Below are 24797 nucleotides of genomic sequence, written 5' to 3' on the forward strand. Positions count from 1 at the left end.
AATCAAGTACTGAGAAACAGCTTCACTCCTGATTCAGCATTTCGCAAAAGAGCATGGGCCCCCCACCCCTTCTTGTCACCCCATGCTGCTATAAAGGACAGCAGCATTCATGCCCCTACACCAGACACATCCTGGCCAGACCCTGGACGGGACAGGCGCTGGCTCCCACTCACCCCGGAGGCCCTCCCGTCCTCTCCCCTGCCAGGACACCCAGACTCTGCCCTCCCAACATACAGAACCATCTCCATCTGTGGGAAGAAGAGAAATGGGGGGAGGGGGGTAGAAGGGCTGAGTCCCGTGAAGGAAGAGCAAGGAAACCTTTCAACTATTAAATTTGTTTAGTAAAGACAGTTTCGCTCATACAAAACATCAATAGTTTACAACAATCTGAGTGCTGGACACACCATCAGAGACAGGGAGGCGCTGCAGGCCCTCCGAGAAGGGCCTCCCCTGTGCCCAGAGAAGAGCTGGGGGGCTCCTCCACCACCTTGCCCCTGAGGGAGACGAAAGCTGAAGGATTACAGCCCCGAAGACCATGGCACAGAGGACGTCTCCCCAGGTTGCTCATTAACACTGGGGGAGGGCCCTCCCCACCCTCCCCACCCTCCCCTCACTGGCCTGGATACGTGAAGCTGAGCTGTTTGGGGTAGGGAAAGTGGCCAGTGGGGACGGGGGGTGGGGGGGCAGAGCCGGGACATCTTTGGTGTGAAGGATCCCCCCCCCCCCAACACACAACAGCACTTGAGTGGTGTTGCCTTTGCCCGCATGGGGTGGCTCGCCAATGCCTCCAGAGCCCAGGAGAGAGACAGCAGAACGCAGAAGCTGTGCATCACTTCTAGACTGCCCAGGCTCACCCACGCGGGCAGAGGGGAGGCCTGTTAAGAAGTGGCTAAAAATGTAGGAAAACTAAACAAGAGTGGGTTAAGAATGGCAGGAAGGAGAAGTGGAGAGGCCACTTGGAAGCTAAGCGCCTCAGAGGACGAGGACCAGCACTAACTAGGGAGCAGGGGGTGAGGACGGGGGGTGGTCCAGTCTTCCTGATTGTTGTGCCAGTGCCTAAGTCACTCCTCTCTGCCTCCCAGAACCGGCTAACGGGCGGGCCACGGAGGGCCTGGCCCAGAATCTGGATAGGCTTCTCAGGCACTTTGGCAGACCCGACATGGGCACGGCAGGCCCAGGGAGGGTGAAGGCTCTTGAGCCACAGCAGGGCCCCTCCCTCTGCAGCCCTGCCTGCCCCTGGCCCCTCAAATGCAGTCCCAGACACAGATCCGGGCACACATACACATGCGCGCGCACACACACACACACACACAAACACTCACACTCACACTCGCCTCTGTGCGTCTGGCACACGTCTGAGGGCTCCAGCGGAGGTGGGTGGCATCCCAGCCCCGGCCCTGCATGGCTTCGAGCTCCCAGAATGCCTCGGCCAGCAGGGACCTCAGGCTGTAGTGGGGAAGGAGAGGGCAGTGGGACCACACAGCGACACGCCCTAGAACAGTTTCCACAAATACCCTTTAACAAACCCCAAACCCTTGCATGTCCAGAGGAAGGGGTTTGGGGAACAGGAGGGCAGAGTGGGGCAAGGAACAATAAAAGAAGTTTCATAAAAATTCTACGTCAAATTACTGACAGAATTGCAAAATGAGCACGGGTTCAAGAGCATCTTGCTCCCTTCTCTCTCCACGCCACCCCCAACCTCCCGGCCTCCCCGTCTCTGAGGTGGCCGTTCGTTTGGAACCAAAGGCAGGATTCAGCCTCTGATGGGGCTCCGGACTCCATGCCGCCGAGGAGGAGGGGAGGCGGAAACGGGACAGTTCTGTGTCTCTTCGTTTAAAAAATATATCCAGGTCGAGAGTTATTGCTTGCCCTGCCGTGCAGTGGGATGGGCTCAGAGGCTCAGTGAGCGAGGGCCGCGGCCTCCAGGGCCCGAGCTTTCTTCCGCCTCTTCAGAAGGAGAGGATTGGACGCATCTTCAATCTTTTTTATCTTGATCTGCTCGTAGTCGACGCGCATTGTGGCCAAGGCACTGGTCATCTCCTCCTGGGGAGGGGAGGGTTTCACCGAGGGGGAGACACGGGAGACAAGAGACACGAGGGCAGGGGGAGGGCGACGGGAGGTGGGAGCAGAGAGGACAGGCTGCTTAGTTAGTGGGTCCAGGGCCGACAGCGGCCTGGACCCCAGCGTGGGTCACCGGAGCCTGGGCACGGCATCCTGCTGCTCTCCCTGAGCCCTCCAACGACCCCGCAGGAAGGCAAGAAGAGGACCAGGAGTCCCGTGAGCTCCAGCCTGTTAATAGCTGCGTGACCCTGAGTAGTAGCCTTTGGGGTCCCTTTAGTGAGCGGGGGGCTTAGCGGGAATAAACGCAGAGTCCCCGGCCCACAGCCTGGCTGGGGAAGTGGCTCAGAGTCACTGCTCTTGTTCTAACACAGATCCCCGGGGTGAGCGAGCGCAGACCCAAACTGCCCCCACCCACGCCTGGGCACCCCTGGCGAGCCGCCTCCCCCAGCCCCTCGCAGCCAGGACTTCCCTCACCTTGACATCCTCCCACCGCTCCTTGTCCTCCTTCAGGACCCGGCTGGTGTGCAGTGGGGTCTGAGGGACCTTTGTGGATTGCTGATGGGGAGAAAAGGAGTTTAAGCGACAGCCTGGGATGGGGCACAGTGGTGGCTGAACCCTCACCCTGAGGGACGGTTCCCATGGACCCAGGTCTCTCCGGCCTCTACCAGGCTTACCATGATCCAGGGGTGGTTCATAAACTCCGTGATGGTCATCCTCTGCGTGGGCTCCGTTTTCAGCAGGTTCCGGATAAGCATCTTCACTGGGGGGTGGGGCGGGGGACAGAGACAGTTCAGGGGCCACTCTCCCTCTTCTGCCTCTTCCCAAAGTTTGCAAGGTGAACCCAGATTCGGGGGTGGGGGTGTTGCATGGAGGCAGACTGCCCAAGGAGCTGCTGAGGGCATGACGCCTGCACCACCTGATAGGTTACGCGTGGCCCCACAGCCCTGGCCCCGCGCCAGGCCCTTCACACAGACAGGACGCACCCAGTGGGCACAAGCACAGGTACAGACCCGCTGCCACACCACCCCCACGAGCGGGACACCTACATGCACACACGCGCACGTGCCGGCCTGGGGTCTTTACCTTCCTCTGACACTTCGGACCATTCTGGGTTGGGAAATTCATACTGGCCCATTCGGATGCGAGTCTTCATGCCCGGAGAGATGGCAAGACCATGGTTGGAGTAGAAGGGGGGATACCCACACAGCCTAAACCATGACGCAGGAAGAGAGGGATAGCGCTGGTATTATGTAGGGGGCCTTGCACCAGGAACAGGCTGAGAAACGGGCTTCTTCTTGTCAAGGTCACAGAGAAACTGGAACTCATTGATTCAGGCACAACGTATGAAGTCAAGACCAGGGCCCAGAAATCCAGCATGCGGAGTATCTAAAGCACAGTTTCCTGCCCATTTATCAGTTTATAGCCACCGCTTGGCTACCAGAATCCAATAAGCATTGAGAGAAGGAGACGTGCCGGGGATTCCCAGGGAAACCCCATCCAGAAGGGGACGCTGACCTTCGCTCCTTCCTCTTGTCCCAGAGAGGTACAGGCCTCCTTCCACCCCGCTGCCCCAGCCCAGCACCGCCCCCCCCACCTCTCCCTGGCACACTCACAGGATGTACATGATGACACCCAAGGACCACATGTCACAGGACTTGTCATACTTCTCTGGACCCAGCACTTCCGGAGCTGCAAACCAAAGGTCCCTGTGGGTGGGTCTGGCCCTGGGAGCACTGTGCTATCTCCCATTTCTCTGTGGAACATGTTCTCCCTCCCAGCCCTTCAGCCCCTCATGATGGTCCTGGAGCTGGCGGGGGGGGGGGGGGGGCGGGGGGGGAGCAGCCATCACCCAGTGCTGGGATTGGGGGTGGGGAACAGACCCTCCTCCAAGAGGAGCCCTGGGGCTAGAGTCTCGAGACCGAAACAATTCATGAACTGAACAGCCTTGTCAACCCACGCTGTCCATTTAATTCGACAAACACGTTCAGAGAGTTTATTCTGTGCCAGTCAGCTGGGGCCCCAGAACCAAATCTGTGTCCCAGACTCCACTAGGAATCTGATGGCAAGGACCGACCTTCTTGGGGAAATTACACGTGGGCACAAAATCCTGCCTATACTCTCAGAAAATTTCCCATAATGCCTCAACCCCAGCTTCACTCTGACGAGCCCTACTTGTGGTCAGGTCACATCAGAACCAGCTCCAGAAAGGGTCAGAGGACATGATTCTCCCAGGACCGGTGGCACCGAGAGCTGGAGGGAGGGTGTGAGAGCAGCCCTGGGGACAGATGGGCGCCCCAGGCCTCCTTGGGACTTACCCACATAGTACGGCGTATAACAAGGAGTGGTCAAAGAATTGTGGCTGGTGGTTTCCTTGGCAAAGCCAAAATCGGTGAGTTTCAGAATGGCATTGGGCCTTTTGGAGGTGTATAGGAGGTTCTCAGGCTACAGAGAGAGAGACAGAGAGAGACAGAGAAACGGCAACTCTGCTGAGCCTCTGAGGGGCTATGAGAATCAGAAGCGTGACGTTCCTGTCTTCCCTCCTCCATTCAACAGTCATCAACAATCAGGCGGGCATACATGACCAGGGGTCTGCCTTCTGAGAACTTACAGCGTGCTTGGAGACAGGAGACTAACACAGACAACCACGAGCAAACACCACAGGGACACAGAAACCAAAGGTGAGGACCACAGGGCTGGGCACAGCCACAGGCGGCTTTGCTCCTGGGTTTGGGGGTGTGCCCAGAGCGGGCAGGCACCGTGGGGCAGAGAATGGCACCCCGCCCTACTGTGCCCTCAGGAGCCAGGCAGCAAGGCTGCAGGACACTCCTGGGAAGGACAAACCTTCCCAGGGTCACCGCGGTCCCACGGCTGCGGCCCTCTGCGACACTCAGTCAGGGGGAGGGGCGGCAATAAACGGCTGGTACCTTGACATCCCGATGGGCAATGTTGATTGAGTGCAGATACTGGATGGCCTCACCGATGCTCTTCATGATTTCTGACGCTTCTGTAGCCGTGAGAGGTGGGAGAGAGAAAGAAGGTCACAAGATGCATTGTCGGGTTTGAAACCCCGCCCCCCACCCCCCATTGCAGCCCCAGACTCCCTACGTCCACCACCCACCCTAGAAACCAAGAAATGGGGAGCGGTCACGTTTTAGCTGTGGATGCCAGCCTCGGCAACAAGCTGGAGGAGGCCGTGGGCCTCGGCATCCCTCCTAGAGAGCAGGCGCTGCAGAGGCCCCCTTCCCACACCCCTGCCTGCCAAGGCCCGTCCCCACAACAGACCCTTTCTACCTCTTTCTGTGAACGCTTGGTCTCCTCGGTCCTGGATTCGGCTAAAGAGCTCTCCGCCATCCAGACTGAAACAAAGCCACAGTCAGATCCGACGGGTACAAATTCCCGCCACCCCTCCCCACCGCCCGCCAAAAGAAATGAAGCATTTATGTCTGAAGCTGTGGGTCCAGGCCTGGGCAGTGCCCGGAGGGCGAGGGGCCTGAGTGGGAGGCGGGGACAGGCTGGGCAAGGGGCAGAACGGGCACGGGTGCGTACCATTCCATGACAATGAGCAGGCACTTCCTTCCCGCGTACAGGTTCTCGTAGACATCGACGATCCGCACGATGTGTGGGCACTGGGAAGCCCTCCAGTGCAGCTCGACCTCCCGGCGGGCCTTGGGGCAGTCCTGAAGCATCTGCAAGCCAAACGGCCACCTGTGTCACTGCACTGTCTCTGCAGGAGGACAGCTGGCTGTCGCCCCGGGTAGGCCTATTCCAAGGCCGTGGCCCGGGTGCCCACGGACATCCACGCTGGTTCGCCAGAACTCCCCACCACTCCCATCTGGTCCCCCGCCAGCTCCCGTGGCATTTTCTCCGGCCCCTCCCCCTAAATCCTGACTTGGAGCTCTGCAGCTCCCTTATCTGCTCTGAAAGAAACCTTAAGATGACCTCCATGGGGCCTTGACAACTACACCGAAATCAGCCCGTGGACCATTTTATCCAGGTGGGCCCTTTCTAGCCATGGGCATGGAGTCTTTTCTAGAAGGCAGGCAGCAGTCGGGCACTGGGAGACTGGGGTTAGTAAAGGAGGCATGAGGAGAAAGACAGGCTGAAAGAAAATGAATACAACCACAGAAAGGGGCCTGGAGAAGGGAGAGACTCCAGAATCAGTAAGAAAAGGGACCCCCAAGATCCCTCAAAACCCAGCACACCAAATCCAGAGCAAGGTGCTTTCTACCTCTGTGACATACTTCGTTCGACCAACCGATGGCCTAGGGAGTCAGCCTGATGCGGTTCGAATGCCGCTTCTTACATGTTTGCAACCTTGAGCACATTCCTTACTTAACTCATGAGCCTCCTTCCTGTGCCTTCTTCCCCGGACCAGGTGGCCAGGGACACTAATGGAACCTGGGGGGCTGAATCTTGATTAATCCAAGCCAGTCTCACTAATTCCTAGTCCTTTACTAGTGACTAGTTTTGGAACAAGCCTAAGAGCCAACGCCGGCCAAGATGAGATTTGTAAAAAATCCGCTAGAGGCCTCTTAAAGGGAGCACAAGGAACCCATGCCGTCTTTCCTGCTCGTGGTACCTGGAACGGGGACAGCCACCTTAGTGCCATACAGGAGGCCGCCTTAGAGGACAAGTCCATGCCCTGAGGAAGCAACCGGGAGAGGAGGCAACGACCTGGATCCTTGCTGACACCAAGAACCCGCCCTCAGAACTTGTTTGTGGTAAGATCAGAATCTTTCCTTACTATTTAAACGGCTTTTAAGGAGAGTTCTTTTATTGCGCGGAGCCAAAGGCACCCTGATCTATTCCTTCGCAAAATGGGGATAGAGTTGCGAGGATTGAACCACCCCGCAAAGCGCCTAGCAGAGTGCCTGGTCTATGCCCGATAACCAGAGCCATGGCTTTCATTCCAGAACGTCCGCTATGCGCACAGCACAGATGCCAAAGTGATTAAGACAAAGACCCGGAGAGACTTACCATCTCTGTGGGAAGTCAAGATTAGCCCTACACAGTAATTTAAGGGCGGTGGAGGCTGAGAAGGAAATGGCGAGGCAGAAGGGAGGGCATCCAGGCCAGGAAAACAGTGGGGATCAGGGCACTGACTGGGAGGGAGTGGAGTTGGAGTCGATGGGTGATGCAGCCCAAAAACTCAGAGACCTGCTGCAAAGTGCACAAAGCTTGGAAAGAAAGATCGGAGGGTCTGGATGAAGCCAGATCACAGAGGGCGGTGAAAGGCAAACACAGGAATTTCCAACAATAAAACTAGAATTCATCATGCTACGGTCTGCGATATCCTAGGCCTTTTCTAACGGCACAACTGCCTTTTTTTTTTTTAATATAATTTATTGTCAAGTATACAGTGTGAACGGTGTGCTCTTGGTTTCGGCGGTAGATTCCCGTGATTCGTCACTTACATACAACAACACCCAGTGCTCGTGTCAACAAGATGCAACTGCCATTTTATGGGACGAGGAAATTGAGGCTCAGACAAATAGCGTGTCCAGGGCTAAGTTCCTAGGGAAAGGCAGAGCCAGGGTTGGAATCTAAGCATGGTGGGTTCCAAAGCCCAAGCCTTTTCTGTGACACGAGTCTTTAAAAGGAGAGCTGGAGGCTGAGACTTGTCAGTTCCAGACAGGCAAGTGCAGACTGACCTTGCAGAGGCAATCCCCAGACAGGTGCCCAGATAGTTCAGTCTCCTAAGGAGCAAGCAGGAGGCAAGTTTCCTGTGGGGTCACACTGCCACCTCGTGGCCATCTGGGGATACTGCACATGTTCTGAGTTCCGCCGCCTTCAACTTTAATTCATTTGGATGGACCAGGAAAAAAGCTTACTTTCCTTCCCATGCTCTAAGGAAAGCAGGAGGAGGTACTGACCAATTTCATTTGCATGTAATTCAACTCAGTAAGCACTTACTGGGTCCCACATTGTGTTGAACGTCAAGACGTAACAGAAGAGTCCCAATCTGAAAGAATTCAAGCTGGGGCGGGAGGAATCAGGGTACTAGGGGACATAGACACAGAAAATACTTATGACCCAGTGAGCTAATGTGCTATATGGGTGATAAGTTCAAATGGTTCAGAAGCAAAAGTTCTCAGAACAGCCAAATAGGAAAGACCTCTCTCGCCCCCTACAGGTGCCTAGATGACTACGAGACCCAGAGAGGAAGAAGCAAAGTTGACAGATTTACTCAGAGGCAACTCGAGGTCATGGATTTACAATCAGGAGGGTCTTGCGTGCGGGTCTGGAATTTGTCAATTTCTGGTTGCATTCCCTGGGAGAGGTCATTACGTTTCTAAGCCTGTTCTGCATCTGTGAAGTGAGGGGGTAACACTTGGCTGGCCCCCTTCCTCACAGAGCCATTGTAAGCATCTCATGAAATAGTCTCGCTAAGAGTGCTTTGTTATCAGGAAGGCACTCATCACTGTAAACAGCGGCGTAACTGCCACAGCACAGGGACTCTCTCCATCACCTCTGAGTTGGGGCTGGAGCCCGCTGATGTCACCAGCAAGACCGTAGGCCGGGCTGGCGTTTGCGGCCCAGTGACCACAACCTGGAAACCAGCTCCGGGCTCTGACCAACCAGAGCTGTGCCAGGCGGGGACACCACCAATGCCCAAACCCAAGTGCGTGTTTCCTGGCCCTCCCACGAACTCAGAGCTGGCGCTCCAACCTGAGACGGGTTAGACCACGTGGCAGAAGAGCATGTGGGGTCAGGAGGCCTGGGTTCACATCCCGCCTCCAGGCCCACACACAACACTTCGCCTGGTAGACGAGCCAGACGGACCCACTACAACACGCTGGCCTCAGGAGCCACGCGCACCTCACTTCCCAGCTCTGCGCTTCCTCGCGCGGTCCGCTAAGCCAACCTCCCTCTCTGCAAGGGGTTTCCTCATCCGTAAAGCGGGATTAGATGCAGCGAAACAAATAAACCGGAAAGAGTCATATGTTTAAGTTCTACAAGAAACATAATAAGAATTTCCCACGGAGACTGGTGCCTGGCGTCCAGGTACGTGTTTATCAGAAATCCCTGGAGGGATACGAAAACCAACAAGCATCGAAGGCAAGACCTTCGACTGGGTAGGGGGGCGGGCGGGCTGATGTTGTGGGGGAAGAGCCTGAAGAGCCAAAGAGGCTTTGCAGACAGCTGTGGGGTGTGGACAGCCAGCAGGGAGGACATGAAAAGCGAGCTAAGTAAAGAACAGCGGTGGGGGTGGTGGCAGACGGGGCGGGGGGGGGGGTGCATGAGCCCCTAGCCAGAGAAGAGTCAGAGAGAGAAACAGGATTCCCGTGGTGCTGCCAGGGGCCACCAACAGGTTCAACCAGAAGCCGACAGAGTCACCCAGGAAAGGCTCACTCCTCTGGCACGACAAAGACAGTGGAGGCCAAAGGGCCCAGGTCTCCAGCTCTCAGGGCTCCAGACCAGATTGGAGGAAGGAAGGAAGGAAGGAAGGAAGGAAGGAAGGAAGGAAGGAAGGAAGGAAGGAAGGGTCTTCTCACCAAGAAGCCACAACACACAAAGCCTGCAAGGGTTTATGAAATATTTTAAGCCCACACTAAGTGTGGAGCAGATGCTGTGACTTGTCCCCGCCCTCCACTCCACACACCGCGTCTGAAATTCTCTCGCACTGTGAAAAAGGTTAATGATCGCGTGTGCAATAGACAAGGCCACCCACCAAGTGTGGCGAGGGCCAGGGACAAGGCCACAGAGCCCACCGCCTGGGGAGGAACCTCCAGGATGACAGTGGCAACGAGGGAGACGTGGCAGCTTTCCCCAAACCCTGTTTCGAGCCTCAATTTGCCGGAAGCTCTGGGACGAGGAATGGGGCCCCTGTTGCTGGTTGCTTATGGTCCCCCTTATCTCCCCAGTCACCAAATCTTCCACTGTGGGGCCACAGGAAAAGGCTCAGGAGTGGTCAGCATCCTAAACCTGGCTGAGGCAGAGAAATGGGAAGTAACAGAGCCCAGGGCCTGAAGCATGGTTCACCAGCAAAGCAGGTACGAGGACTGGAGGGGAAGGAACGAGCCGCAGGCCCCAAGGGATCATCCCCTTCACAGGCTCCAACATCTGCCAGGTGCGTGACCTTGCGGAAGTTTTTAATCCCTTTGGACTTAAAAGGGGGTAATAACAGGACTCGCCTGTATTAAATGAGGTAACGTATGGAAGTTACTAAGAGCAGTGCAGGGCACACAGTGAGCAGCGCATTCGTGTTTGCTATTATCATTCTGCCCCCACTTCCCACCCAGGTCGTTTCAGGGTCCCACCGGGGTGGGCAGCTGGGATCCCGCTCACGCCCACCTGGTTTACAGCGTTATTAATAGGTCCAGGCACCGGGCGGAGGGGGACCCAGAACACTGGAAGGGAGGCGGTCTTTGGCATCCCAGCTCTGAGCTCTTCCTCTCCCTCCCTACGCCACCCAGACCAACCGGACAGCTGGGGGCGGGTGCACCCGTAATGAGGAGGAAGACATCCCTTCCCAAGACTGACCAGGAGCCAAGAGTCTGAGTCAGGCACTGCGTGTGTCCGCAAGTGTGTGGGGTGTCGTTAAAACCAGACCTCCTCCGTCACTCGCAGCAGGAGGTCAAGGGAAAAGGCCCCCGTGTGCCGTGCACCCGCCCTCCTCCTGGACTACAGGGCGGTGCTGAGCTGGCGCTCTGAGGCACAGAGGGAAAGAGGAGGTCGCTCTGGGGCACAGAGGGAAAGAGGAGGTCGCTCTGGGGCACAGAGGGAAAGAGGAGGTCGCTCTGAGGCATAGAGGGAAAGAGGAGGTCGCTCTGAGGCACAGAGGGAAAGAGGAGGTCGTGGGCAGCAGGGCTGCTGCCGTGAGTCCCAGAGAGCACTCCAGTGGAGAGCGGGATCCCCAGGGAGCAGGGGGAAGGGAGCCCCTGTCCTCCGGGGTGCTCTGTGCTAAGCGGGTGCTAAGGACTCCAAACGTGGAACCCTCGTACCCAACTGGGAGGGCGCGTCCCACTTTACTAATGAGAGAACTCAGGCTCAGAGAAGCCAAGCAATCCATTTAAGGTCTCCCAGCAGTTGCCTGTGGCAGGGCTGGGATGCGGTGCCTGTTCTCACTGCTCCTGAAGCCCCTTTTCCACCGCCCCGTGGTAGGGCAAAGGCACAAAATCTGCCATGACTGTCCACATATCAACGCCAAAAGTGGGGGCCCGAACGTACGAACCCTTTGATCCTGAAATCCCACTTAGAGAATTTTACCCAAAGCTACTATCCTAGTGGGGCCTTAAGGTATGTCCCGGGTCAGTGACATCAACCAGAAACAGCTAATGAAGGCCTAGCGATAAGCAGTCAAAGTTGCTTTTGTTTAGAAGTGTGTTTACCTATACAATCTATAATCGTTACTGCAGTGTTGGAACTGAATGTTTCGTCAGTAAGGGAGTCCTGTGTGTTAGATTCTCAGTCACCATCGGTCACTGTCAATGGGGGCACTCTACTTTTTTTCTTTGAAGCACAAATCCCAATCTTCGTTTCCTCAAATTTGCTCATCAGAAAGTATCTGACAGTAAGTGAAAAAAGCAAGTTACAAAGCCTAATTAGGTACAGTACAGCTCTATACATTTATTCACATCTGTGGGGGGAGGGTGTAAAAGGAAGGGCATTCATACTCAGTAAAACGCTAATGGTAATTCTACCTGAAAAGGAGGATTACAGTAACTTAACTTTCTTGTATCTTTCTCTTCCAGGTGACTTACAATGAGCATCTGTACTTTTTAAGAGGCAAAGAAAGACGCTTAGCTCTCCAAATGTATTCCAGAGGCCGTCGTCCCACCCCCAGGTCTCCCCACATCCACGGAAGGGGGAAGGCAGCTCACGCCAGCAGGTGCAGGCTGCCACGGGCAGGTGCCCACACCCTTCTCCCCGACAGGAGGGGCGGACACTGAGAACTGCAGCTCAAGCCGCCCCAGCGTCCTCCGTCCCCTCTGGCTCCTGACCTGGCCGTCCAGCTCCCCAGCCAGCGGGCGTCTGCGTCAGCTCAAAGCTCTTTACGCCTCTCCTCTCAGCCTGAAGCCTGCGGAACTGGCCCCCGCAGCCCCGTGCTAGCGGAAGAGGGAGATGTGGGAGGTCACGAGGCCACAGGACTGGGACACACTGTCCTCACAGCCCTCATCCCTGGACCTGGAACCAGGGAGGAGACGCAGAGCGCAGAGCGGGAGCTCACCCCCCCCCACCCCCCCAGGATGCCATCACGCAGCAAGCATCTGCAGCACCCAGTTCACACAGCCCGCTGTTTGGGAGAGTGCTGGGATGTAACAGAGAACACAGCAAATCACGCCTGTGCCCCATGCAGCCTCCATTGGGATGCAGGAGGCACACGGTGCAAAAAGTCTAAAAAGGTTTATTACATCCTGTGACTTGTGCTACAAAAGAACGAAACAGGGGGCTAGGGTGCTGTCAGAAATCAGCAGTGGTAGTGGGGAGACTCTCTCTCGCCCCCCCCCCCCCACAATGACAGAGAGATCCTTATATCCTGGACACATGGTCACTTGTCTCTTCACATCTAGCCCAGCTCAGGAACCTAAGAGATGATGAACAGGTAAGTCTTGGTTGAAATGACCTTTCTCTAAATCCCTGGCAGCGTGGGGGTGGGGAGTATGCCCTCTTCTAGAACTTCTGCAATGAGGAGCTAGTGATGACCTTCCCCTAGAAAATGACCTAAGGAGAAATCAAATAGAGTTTTTAAGTCTTAGAAGGTTACTGACATAAAAGATACACAGAAGTATTGCATCTGGGTCCCTCGTTGGCACACACAGTCCCAAATATTTGGCTGGGAGGTCAAAGTGGTTCTCTGTTTGTTACTTTCATTATTATGATAGGGAAAAATCCTCACCCAAAACAAAGCCAGAACTTATAACGGGGAATCCAGTACTAAAAGCCTTGAAAGAACCACACTACACTGCCCACACCAGCTAGACCTTCCCTGTGCTTCCTGCCCTCTCTCTCCAGGACCTTCCTGGGGGAGCCACAAAGGACCAAGGTTCAACAAAAAGGCAAGAAACTTAAAAGTCACACTATAAATGACAATTAAAAAAATATCTATTTGCAACACATGACAGATAAAAGGCTAACTTAACTCCGACAAACCAATTGTAGGAGATTAACGGTCCGATATAAAAATGGGCAAAGAAGACGACCAGGCAGTTCAAAGAAAGGGAACACAGATGGCCAAATGAGAGATTCTCCATGCGACTCGTGAAAAGAGAAATGCTTACAAAAACAAGACAGTAATGTCACCAGAATGGCAAATATGTTTTAATGTTTGACCAAAACCAAAACAAAACTCCTGGGTTTATGCCAAGATTTGGGAGGAAAGGGTACACCCTCATACACCCCGTAGGGACGTAAACTAGTATAGAGGAACTTGGCCCGAATCTATCAAAATTGTACATGTTCAAACCTTGAACGGAGTAATTGCCCAGCTAGGAAATCATCCCACAAATAGGTTCCTAACGCATTTTAATGGCCCCCAAACTGGTAATGACCTACGTCCGACACTTCAGAGCTGGTCAGATAGATGGCAGGCACCTACACACCAGAGAACTTGGTGCACAGGCTGTGAGAGACGCGGGGCCGCATACACCATGTTTATGGGAGGGCAGACCAAGAACAGGATGGCACTTTGGCTTTACTGTTACCATCCTGGTTTGTTTAATGGACTTTCATTGGCATTACTTAAGCAACTTTTAAAGTATATTCATGAACACAAGAAGCCAACACACCAAAAAAGGTTAATTAATGGGTCACTGTAAACGGTGGTAATAAAGGTAGTGCTTTCTTCTTTTGTGGGCTTTTCAAACATCCAAAAAATATACTGAACAGAATAGAAAATATAATAATACCATTTGGGTGGTTTGTTGTTGTTTTGTTTTTTTAAGGCGCAGGGGAGAAGGTACACAGGCCTGCAGATGCTCACAATTATTTTGGAGGTATTTATCCCAAATAACGTTAAGAGGGTTGACTACCAGGAGAAGGTTCTACCGAAAAACTTGTGTTTTTTTGTTTGTTTTGTTTTCCCCTTTATTTTTTTATTTTTTATTTTTTTACTTTATTTATTGAGAGAGAGAGAAAGAGAACGGGGGGGGAGGGGGAGAGGGAGAGGGAGAGGGAGAGGGAGAGGGAGAGGGAGAGGGAGAGGGAGAGGGAGAGGGAGAGGGAGAGGGAGAGGGGGAGGGAGAGAGAGAAAATCCCAAGCAGGCTCCATGCCCAATGCCGCACTGGAACTCAAGAAACGTGAGATCATGACCTGAGCCGAAGTCGGAAGCTAAACCCACTGAGCCACCCAGGTGCCCTACGTTTCTACTTTATATCTTTCTGTAATATTTGGATCTCACCATCTACATGCATTTCTTTTTAAAAATCAAGCCGAGAGGTTTAGATTCTAAGGTGCACTATGCCTCAGTTCTTACTTGACCCCTGCCCTCAGACTGACCCAGCTCTGTGTGCCCCAAAGCAAGTCAACCTTCCGACTATCGAGGCAGGGGACCAGATGCAGGAGATCCCACACTGGCCGCAGGAGGAAGGACCCGGCGTAGTTCAAAGTACGAGGGCTACCCGGCTGATGTAAAGGCCTGATGTCTCCCTGAAGAGCATTAACCCAAATATGAAAAAGAGTAGCTTGAGGCCCCAGACCACCGCTGCTAACCACCTGTGACTCCTGTGGAAATGAGCACCGCACAAGGTCAAGCACGCTGGAGTCTCAGGCAGGAAACTGACGGACTGGGGGACACAGATATTTGTGTTTCTTCCAGCAGATGCTCATGATCGAAAGAGGAATGTTCGTGTACACCACACCAACCACGTGTCAGGTGTACTTTATATTTAGAAAACACGTTATAATGAAACCTCCGAACAGCCCTCTGGAATAGTCAATTGCTGAGTCCATGCGGAGGTGTGGCAACAGGTCCTGGGGAAGCAACTTGCCAAGGACGCACAGCTAGTAACTGCCGGAGCCAAGATGCAGACCCGGTTCAGACACTAAGTTCCAGGGTCTTATCTTCACGACAAGCGACGCTTTGACAAGCAAACCCTGAGCTGCTGCTATTAGTTTACTGTTGCCCTGGCTCCCTACGCCACCCTGTTCACAGGTCTGCCCCATTTATCTCTGCACCTGCCCGGCCCAGCGCACAGCTTAGTGCAGAAGAGACACAATGTACACTTTGCTGATAAATTAAAAGGCGGGCTGTATAACAGAATGGCTTACATCAGGATACAAAGCATCTTTCCCTGCACACGAGGCAGACAGTGGTGGGAAGGAAACACACTAAACGCTCCCAGCTGGATTGAAGCCAAAATCAGAGTGGCAGGAAGAAGAAAATGCCACATTCTTTGCAGCGTCTAGGTACAACTTTTAAAAAACCCACAGAGATAGACAAAGTATCAAAAGAAATTAAGACGGAAGGAGGTCAGAGACACTGTTTCTGGCCTATGCAGCCTCCATCAACTTGACCCTGTGCAACTGACAAAGCAAATTCAAATTCTTAATTAGCAGCCATAAGTGCCAGGTCATGGTCAACTCTCCTGTGAAGTGGAATGAGATTCATGGTGCATACACTTTCATCAACAGATCTAATGGGAGGTGGAGAGAGTTGAGAGACAGAAAATGGAAGACAAGAAGGGTCCTACAGATCACCAGGGCAACACACACACACACACACACACACACACACACACACACCCTACCCCTGAAACAATTCCTCATGCCCAAGACTGAAAGTCAGCAGAGTGAGGAGAGAAGGCAAGGGAACCAGAGGTTAAGTAACGCCCGTGGTAACCTACGAGAGAATAAACTGGTAGAAGGTATGAACCACTCTTCCCTGCTGTTAGCAAAAATGGCCCAGATGCAAGACAGAGCTCGCATCACCCAACGTGAACACGAGGGCATCGGACAGAGAGAAATGCAAGGTGTTTTGTTTTGTTTTCTTTTCTTTTTGTCTGCTAAGAGCATGGCACTTGATAAATTCTTGCCGTGCCTTTCTTAAAGAGTTCACCTGTCATACAGCCGGAGGTGCAAGGAAGGGAAATGCTCCTTCAGATTCTGACCAGGAAGCAACATCTAGTAAATTATGTAGGAACAACAAAACATCTTAGCACAAACAATAACAACAAGAATACCACATTGGGAGGAAGTAACCTTGTTATTTTAGAGTTCAAAGGAGGGAAGAAAAAACTCAGGCACAAAAACAATTGTTTAGCCTAGACTTGCAGAAAACCGATATTTAGATGTTGCCTCAACGGAGCAGTATGAGCTCAGATCCCACAGGGGAATGCATTTCGAAAGATAAGATCTGGTCCCCCTGAAGTAGATTCTGAGCACGTAAAACATAATAACCCCCGAGAAAGAAACGAGGGGGAAGCAGCCACCGATGGTTAAGTCCACAGCACAGGGAGCCCCGATGAGCTCGGGTACTGAAGACAGGACAGACCCCAAGAGAGTGGCGTGGGCTCTTAGAGCGAGCAGGGCTTGTGAAAACGCAAGAATGACTGCAGGCTGTCTTAATCCTACGTGCAAAGCTGTAAGAAAAACCAGGGAGGGGGAAGAGGGCCCCTCATGGGGCTGAGGCTCTAAGCCACAAAAATGACGGCCGATGCGGGAATGTTCATCTCCAGTATGGTCCATCGTGTTTTGTTTGTTTGTTTTTAATCGCAGAGAAAGTTCTTCAGATTCGAACAGGCCAAACCTTGACACACACTGAAGGGAAGCTTTGAAGGGAAGCTGAACCAAGAGCCAACCTATAAGCACCCAAGGATGACGGAGGGACAAGACGCCAATCGTGAAGACACCGCGGGACGCAGAAACAATCTGCAGGTGTGCCTCCAGAACCAGCTGGTGATCACGGAGGGCTCCAGGGAGGAGGAGACGGGGGCGCCCTGCTCTCCCACAGCTTTCCTTCTCTCAGCACCCGCCATGCTCCAGGCACCATGCTGAACGCTTCGGGATTTAGGGAGTTCACAGACCAGTCAAGGGAAAAAGAAACGACACGTAAACAGAATGGTCATTAAGAGGGGCCGCCGAACGTCACGTCGGTCTCTGGCCAACGGATTCTGAAGTGCGACCGCAGCCCAGCCTGGGTTCCCTGAGAGGCTGTGACACATCTCATCTCAATACCTTTTCTAGCAGAGTCACTAAATTATAGACCAAGGAGTGCCAGATGCAGGGGGCCTTCACTTCTGGAGAGTACAAGGACAGTCCCTTGCCGGACCTTTGACATGACAAAGAAACAAAGGGTGAGAGGACAGAGCGCTGCCACAAGTGACCAATGACGAAGTGCTATTTAATGGATCTGCGGCCGGCTGAATGTGCAGCCAGCTGAACTCAGCGCCCCCTCTGACCTGCTCCTCGGCCTCAGTAAATGACAATGACATCCAGCCCCCAGATATAAACCTTGAAGTAGTTGTCCCACCTACTCACCCACCCACACATCCAGTCTGATCTTGTCTTTGGAAAGCTCTCCAAACAAATCCACGTTCTCTCTTCCAGTCTTGCGGCCACATGCTTGGTTCCCTTTTCTCTTGCGTGCCTTCTAACTGGAGTCTAGATGCTAGCCTTAATCTGTTCCCGGCACATCCCACGTCAACCTCTGAAAGGCAAGCAGGAGCAGGGCACTGTCTTCCTTAGACATGTTCACTGGCTTACGGGACAAAACCCCAGTTCCTTAGCCTGGTCTTTCCTGGCTCCTCACTGCAGTATCTCTGTCCGCCGCCCCCCCCCCCCCCAACACATTCTTTCTGCTTGGGTGCCACGACACTTGACAGTCCTCCAGGCCTCCAAGTCTGCATCCTTCGAGCACCAAGGCAGTGCTGACCTCCTGTGAGAAGCTTCCCTGACGTCCTCCAGGCACGGCCAGCCCCTCTCCTCTCTGCTCTCAGAGACTCTTGGTAAGCTCCTACTTCCACACTCACTGGCGTCAGTTACAAGACCATTCCTTGCCCTGCCGTGTAGACCTTGTGCCTCTTAAAGGCTGGGACTGTATCTCATCCACCATTTTTTCGAAGCTTAGTTGACACGAAGCGTTACCTTAGATCTTGTTCACTTTTGCTTGCAAACCCTAGGCCCAGTACATGGCATTATGGCTGTACTTAATACACGCTTGCTTGTTGCCTAAACACAAAGCACACCTCCAGCGACAAACTGAGAAATGCCATCTGTGGCTTTGCCTGCTATTTTACCAACAAGCTGGTTGAAGACAGAGTACACGGCAAGCTCATCAAACTTGCAGGTGACCGACAAGTGGAGGTGTGCCTGGTAACACATTTCTAAACGATTACAGTAGGTGAACATACGGACCCGAGCAAAGTCCCAAGTCAGGGGTTCAAAAAAAAGGCATCTACTATAGCATGGGATAAGAGGGACCTTTCTCAAGTCAGATCCATATAACACGAGGAGTGACAGCAAAGGCTCTGAAGCCAGGCTACCTGAGGGGTCGCAGTTCCTGCATTAGCTAGTTTCCTCACCTTCTTCGGTGTCCTTGAGTATCGTACAGACACAATTAACTGTATCTACCCCATAGGGTTGTTGCTCAGTTAATAGGAAAAATAATGTATTTGCCGCTAGAATTGTGTCTCGCTCAATAAACTCTAATATTTTTTGCTATTGGGCTGCTGCTGTGTTGTTAAAAGCTACTTCTAAGAGAAGAGAATCTGTAAAGCACTGTAGTTAAAAGCACAAGGACCTGGAACTGGACAGTCCTAAGTTCAAATGCCAGCTCTGAGCTTAGTAGCTGCCTGAACCTGGGCAGTTATTTCACATTCTTTTTGTTTGTTTTTAAAGATTTTATTTTTACGTAATCTCTACCCCCAGTGTGGGGCCCAAACTCACAACCCTGAGATCAAGAGTCGCACGCTCTGCGGACTTGAGCCGGCCAGGCGTCCCAGTTATCTCCGATGTCTTCATCCACTCAATGGGGCTAGTGATGAATCTGCCAGAGATACCCACTTCAGCATTATATCCCATGGAGAAAAAGCAACTGGAGAGAAGCTAAACTCCATTAACAGAAAACGGGTCAAACAAATTATTGTACATCTACAACGACACATAACATAATATACAGTTATCACAAAGAACGACGTAGATCCAGATATACCAAGATCAGAAGTTCTCCAAAAAAGAGATTTCCCATGAGAAAAGCAAGCTGCATATTGTCACTTGTAGTCTGATCCTATTTTTGTTTTGAAATGTTTTGAAAAAAACGAAAGAGAAAAAGCAAAAGAAATGTTGTGTGTGTGTGTATTTACCCACACCTCTCTAAATATAGACAGCCTTTGCTTTGCACAGTAAGACAGAACCACACAAATGATCGTGCGATCTTAATCATCAATGGAAAAAATTAAGATTGTTCCATGACCTTTAGAAATTTGTGTCAAAACATTGAGAACTCTCTTACTGTCAGTTCTAAATGAAGAGAGAAATGGAAAATCTAGTAAAACTTGTGTTCAGTACACTGTAATACAGATTAGAATAGCGTATGTCAGTTCTCTGGGAAAAACTTATCCAGAGTAGTTGGGACACTGCTTGCTTTCTAGAGGGGGCACCGTTTCCGTGCCTTTGCAAACTGGCACACTCCTTTCAAAGTTTGGGTCGGTTTTCAACATGTTATCCGCTGTGCTTTCAGTGTCACAGAATACCTCCACGAATGCCTTCAATGTGGAGTTTCTTCCCCAGCGCCACTTCCTCTGGAACTTCTTCCTCCTTTTCGTCACAATCACTCATGTCAATGAGCTTGCCTTCCAGGGTTCCTCTGGCTTCACCTGCAGAGTCGTGACCCGTGGCCATGTCGACATCCCTATAATCAACTACTGATTCTGTGACTCCATTTAATCCAGCTCCAATTTCATTTCCGGGATTACCACTTTTCAATTCTTTGTGGAAATGTCATCTTTGTTGGCCAATTCCCTCTTTGGATTATCCATGTTTGTAAAGTGTCACATGAGTTCATCGCTAGGGGACAAGGAGGCAACACAACGGCCCACTTCCCTATCTGTGTGTGAGCCCGACAACAGATGGGCAATAAGCGACCGCCGCTGACAGACTCAGAAAGAAGGGATGTAATCATAAAAAACATCTGTTCTGTACATAGTGATTTGTGGACTGAAGAGCTCGTAGCAAAGTCTGTGCTCTATGCAACTACTCAGTTAATACACCGCGGCAAGTGGTGTTACTCAACTAGTAGTAGTAGCTTAGTAGTAACTGAGATCCACGTGCACTAGATCTGCAAAAAGCAAGGACTGTCCTGCACAAAGGACACAGTACGGGAATATACATCCTAGAGAATAACACCGGTGACCCTTTGGGAAGAGCTGTGTTATTTAAACTTTTTTCAGTGACCAAGTTCTATGCCTTAAGAATGGTTCTCAACCTAAGAGGACTTTCCCCCTCAGGGGACACCTGAAAATAACTGGAGACATTTTTGATCGTCACAGCTTATGGGGCATGGAGAGAACCGCAAGTGGATAGAAGCCGGGGATGCTGCGAATCCCCGTGAGGCACAGGACAATCCCCAACAAAATGTTAACGGTGCCAAAGCTGACAAACACGGTTCGAAGCCAAGTCGTTTGTTAAGTTCTTTTTAACGGCAACTTTCTCATAAGGTGGCGGCAAAGAGTAAAGGGGATGATGGCATATGGAAGGTGTGCAACAAATGCTATTAATACCTGCGGCTCCAGGTGATTTAAAACGGGCGGTCTTAATACCATCTGAGATTTGCGGGAATTTTTACAAACATTAACTCATCTCCTCCTGTGCCATGATGGGGCTGCTAAGAAGTAAACGTTGCCTTCAACCCATGGGTGGACCGAGTACCCAGGTCAAGACAGGAGTCCAGATCCAGCCACACTCTGTACCTCACAGAACACGTCTAGAATCCAGGACTCACCTCTGGGCAACACACTTGAAGGGGGGCATTAAGCTTTCAGAGGATGATGACTGCAACGTAAAGGGTCTGAGAATCACGTCACCCGAGAGACGGCTCAGTCAACTGGAACAATCCGCCTGAAGAAGAGAAACCCTGGAGGAGCAGCTGAGGGATGAGATGTGACAGCAGTCCTGAAATTCTATAGGGCTGTCACACGGAAGAGGCTAAATTAGACTTGTCCTATGTGGTTCCCCAAGGTAGAAATTAATAAGCAGCTGTCTCCTAAAAGCAGGGACCTGTTAGGAAACAAGTTCCCCATCCTTGGAAACATTCAAGCAGAGACTCGAATGTCAGGTGGGCTCTCAGGGGATTCCTACACCGGCAAGAGAATAATCTAGATGAGCAATAAGGCACTTTCTGCTACTCACAATCTCAGGTGCAGAATACAATGAGAGAGCAGGGCAGAGTCCAGAACAGGAAGGAACAGCCAGCCTCTGTTGACCCAGCAATCCCACTCCTAGGTATTGACCCAAGAGAAATGAAAACATTATGTCCACAAAAAGACTTGTGCAAGAACGTTCATGGAAGATTTATTCATCACAGCCCCAAACTGGAAACACTCCAAATGTCCATCAACGGGAAAATGGATAGGCAAATTATAGGCTGTCCATACAATGGAGTACCACTTAGCTATAAAAAGGAACAAATGACCTACACAGGTAACCATGTGGATGAACCTTACAACAAAAAGTTCATACTGATGATTCCATTCATATGATGTCCCACAACAGGCAAAACTAACCTATGGTGAAGAAACACCAGAATTGTGAAGGAGCATGAGGAAACTTACTTAGGTAATAAAAATGTCCTGGGGCACATGGGCGGTCAATCGGTTAAGCGTCGGACTCTTGCTCTGGCTCAGGTCATGATTTCATGGTTCATGGGATCAAGCCCTGTGTTGGGCTCTGCGCTGACAGGGCATAGCCTGCTTGGGATTCTCTCTCTCTCCCCCTCTCTCTGCCCTCCCCTGCTCCCCGCCCCCCCCCTCTCAAAATAAATAAATAAACTTAAAACAATGTTTGTTCTGTGTCTTGAAAGAGGTTTGGAATTCACAGATGGAAGCGTTTACCAAAACACATCAAAGCATACACCTAAAATTTGAGCATTTCACAGTTACATACATTTTACCACCAAAACACAAAAAAATAAATGCATGAACAAACACCGAACTCTAATGCCTATGTATGCAGAAATGCTTAGTGGGGGAAATGTACTGATTTCCGCGACTTGCTAACGAAACACATCCCTGAAATAGGGCTGACAAATGGGTGGAGAGATGGAAAGACTGCAAAGACCGGAGAAAGCAAGCAGAGTGAAATTTAATGGTACGATCTAGGTGGCTGGGTACACGGGTGTTCACTGTGAAGTTCTTTCAAGCTTGTTGCGTATCTAAAGTGCTTCATAATAAAAAGTGGGGGAGGAGGGAAGGAATTACAGCCAGTAGGAATCACAAGGGAAAAAGAGGTGGCTGGGGGGTCATGGGAGGAAAGCAGCAAGGGAAAGTAGAGGAACTGTTCTGGCCAGGACAGGGGCCTCTTGGGGCAGCATTGCAAAAGGCCCGGCTGACCTGGGGACAGGAGATCATAGCTAAGATGGGACACATGTGAGGTTCGCACTCAGACCTTTCCTGTCGTAAGTCCTTGTCCCCGTGAGACCAGTTCCATCACTATCTGGCTCTCTGGTCCCAGACAGGTCCTTGCACCGCTCTGACCTTGGTCCCTCTCCCTGGACACTCAAGGGACTAGTTTAGAAGACGCTTAATGTGTTTTCCAGCTCTGACAGTCTACGATTCATTGCATCTGTACAAACCATGTTTCTAGGCAGGAGCCAAAAGATGCAGAGGTACGACGGTGGTGTCAGACATTCCAGCCAGTCTCCTACAGGCAAAAGGCAAGGAGCTCACGATCCCCCAGAGAAAGGGACAAGCTCTTAACCCGATGCATGTGGACAATCCACTTTGTAGGGTAGCCACAGCAAACACTGAATACAGGAGTGGGAGCACCCCGCCCCCCAACACACAGCAGGTCTCTGGGACACAGAACACTGTGGGAGCCCGAGAGAAATAAGGAGATACATTTGCTACAGGAAAAAAATTCAATAATGTTTTGCAAAGTTCAATTTCAATAATTTTAAGAGTATCTACTCTATTGTCCTCCCTCCCCTACTCTCAGTGGCATGGATAATTTAAATCTGATTGCACACAAGACTGTCAGATTTTCTGTGCCACGTTTTCTCTACTCTGTGGCTCTCTACCCCAAGGACACAACCTAGAGTTTGCCAAGCAATAGAAGGATGTGCCAGAAAGCTGGCTGACCTGGTTCTAGTCCCACGTCTACAATTGCTGCTGAGTGCCTACCTACAGACAAGTCACTTTCACTGTCTCCTCTCCTGTAAAATCTAACATATAACCAGCCTACGTGAGGTCTAAGGTTTCTATAACTCCGTCTTCTTTGACACGATTCTCTCCTCCTAGACAGGTAATATAACCTCAAAAGGTGTTTAATTTTTATATATTCTGGAGCGCTTCTGTGTATAAGGTCACCTTTAAATCCGTAATCCAGGTGGAGTCGACATAACCTTCATTTTAGGCACATGGAAACCAGGGAGCAGAGGGTTTGAGGTATTTGCCAAGGTTCCCCTGCTGGTGGGTGACAGAGGGAGGGCTACCGCCCAGGGAGTCCCTCCCAGATTTCAGTACCTATAACCAGCCCCCAACCCCCTCCCCCTGCTCCTTTCCCTGCTTTGCCCACTCTGGTTTCCCATTGCTTCTGGCCTCAGATCTTAAAGGGGAGGGTGTGTTTCTCAACCCAAAGACCGTTACCTCACAAACCAAAAAACAATTCTGGCGGGACTTCCTTCCCGCCTTTCTCCTTGGGGTGAGGGGTGGGGGTAGGGGAGGAACAGGAGAGTAGACTGCTAAGAGGTCAAGACTCAGAAATGGGAGCCCGCAGCCTGGAGGAAGTCTCTGGAGTGCTTGGGGGTAGGGGAAATCCCGCTCCTCCCTGGAATAACTGTGGCAAATCACCTAGGGGAAGTCTGGGATCCTCATTATGCAGGACAACAGGACACCCTGTCTAGGTCCAGATGTGCCACCACAGTGGCCAGTGAGGCCATGACAGGAAGTGGAGACCCAACAGGGCCCGGACCTATGGGGAAGAGGAGGGCGAGGCATGTGGTGCCATCGTCTCCCCCAACTCCATGCCCGCTATGCACCAGACCACCGCCCCAACGTCTGCCCAGGTGAAGACCGGCCGACACGAGAAGGGAGAACAGGGAGAGATCACAGGAATGGGGGCTCAGACACTGCTCCGTCTTCTAGCCTTGAGGGGACAGCAGGCAAAAGGGTTGGACCCTCACGGCCAGGACATCTAAAGATTCTTCTGGACACGCAGTAAAGCCCCACCGTGGGGTAAGAAAGAATTTCCATAATGACCAATTTGTCTAGAAGTGGCCTGAATGCATTCCCAGCAGTGGTGATGCATCCCCAGCTGATGGAGGAAGGAGGGAGTCATCCCCCTGCTCCTCTCCTACTACCCAGTCCTCCACCACCCTTACCCAACACCCACCTCCAGTGAGCTCAGAGGTTCCTGGCAAAGGCTCCCTCCCCGGGGACCACAGCAAGTCCACGGGGGTCAGAGCTGCTGGTCCCTCCGGAGACACTGGAGCCTGGGAGTCTGCAAACACAACCCCAGTTGGCAGCAGAAGCTAATACTCCTGTTTCCCAAACCAAAGCCTGGCCCACCCGGACTTCCTGTTCAGGGGGAGCGGAGGGACAGCATCTGCCTTTTCTCTAACAAGGGCAACGATCGATCGGAGGGA

The 24797-nt window shown here is 52.1% G+C and overlaps 1 protein-coding gene across 2 annotated transcripts in view; it reads right to left on the reverse strand.

Moving 5' to 3' along the window:
- Window positions 1–320: 320 nt before the first annotated feature.
- The window catches only part of MAPKAPK2 (MAPK activated protein kinase 2), a 44505-nt gene continuing 20028 nt past the window's right edge, over window positions 321–24797 (reverse strand). The window contains exons 2-10 of one of the 2 annotated variants that reach the window (XM_030303480.1): window positions 5608–5747; window positions 5344–5417; window positions 4986–5065; window positions 4377–4503; window positions 3675–3750; window positions 3145–3269; window positions 2736–2821; window positions 2536–2616; window positions 321–2043 (exon numbers count right to left, since the gene is read on the reverse strand). In XM_030303480.1, the coding sequence (XP_030159340.1) occupies window positions 1900–2043; window positions 2536–2616; window positions 2736–2821; window positions 3145–3269; window positions 3675–3750; window positions 4377–4503; window positions 4986–5065; window positions 5344–5417; window positions 5608–5747 (933 nt within the window). In that variant the 3' untranslated portion in view covers window positions 321–1899. The remainder of the gene's footprint in view (window positions 2044–2535; window positions 2617–2735; window positions 2822–3144; window positions 3270–3674; window positions 3751–4376; window positions 4504–4985; window positions 5066–5343; window positions 5418–5607; window positions 5748–24797) is intronic. The other variant, XM_030303481.1, reaches the window with a different exon arrangement.

This window comes from Lynx canadensis, chromosome F1 (genome assembly GCF_007474595.2).
Source record: "Lynx canadensis isolate LIC74 chromosome F1, mLynCan4.pri.v2, whole genome shotgun sequence".
Lineage (NCBI taxonomy): Eukaryota > Metazoa > Chordata > Mammalia > Carnivora > Felidae > Lynx > Lynx canadensis.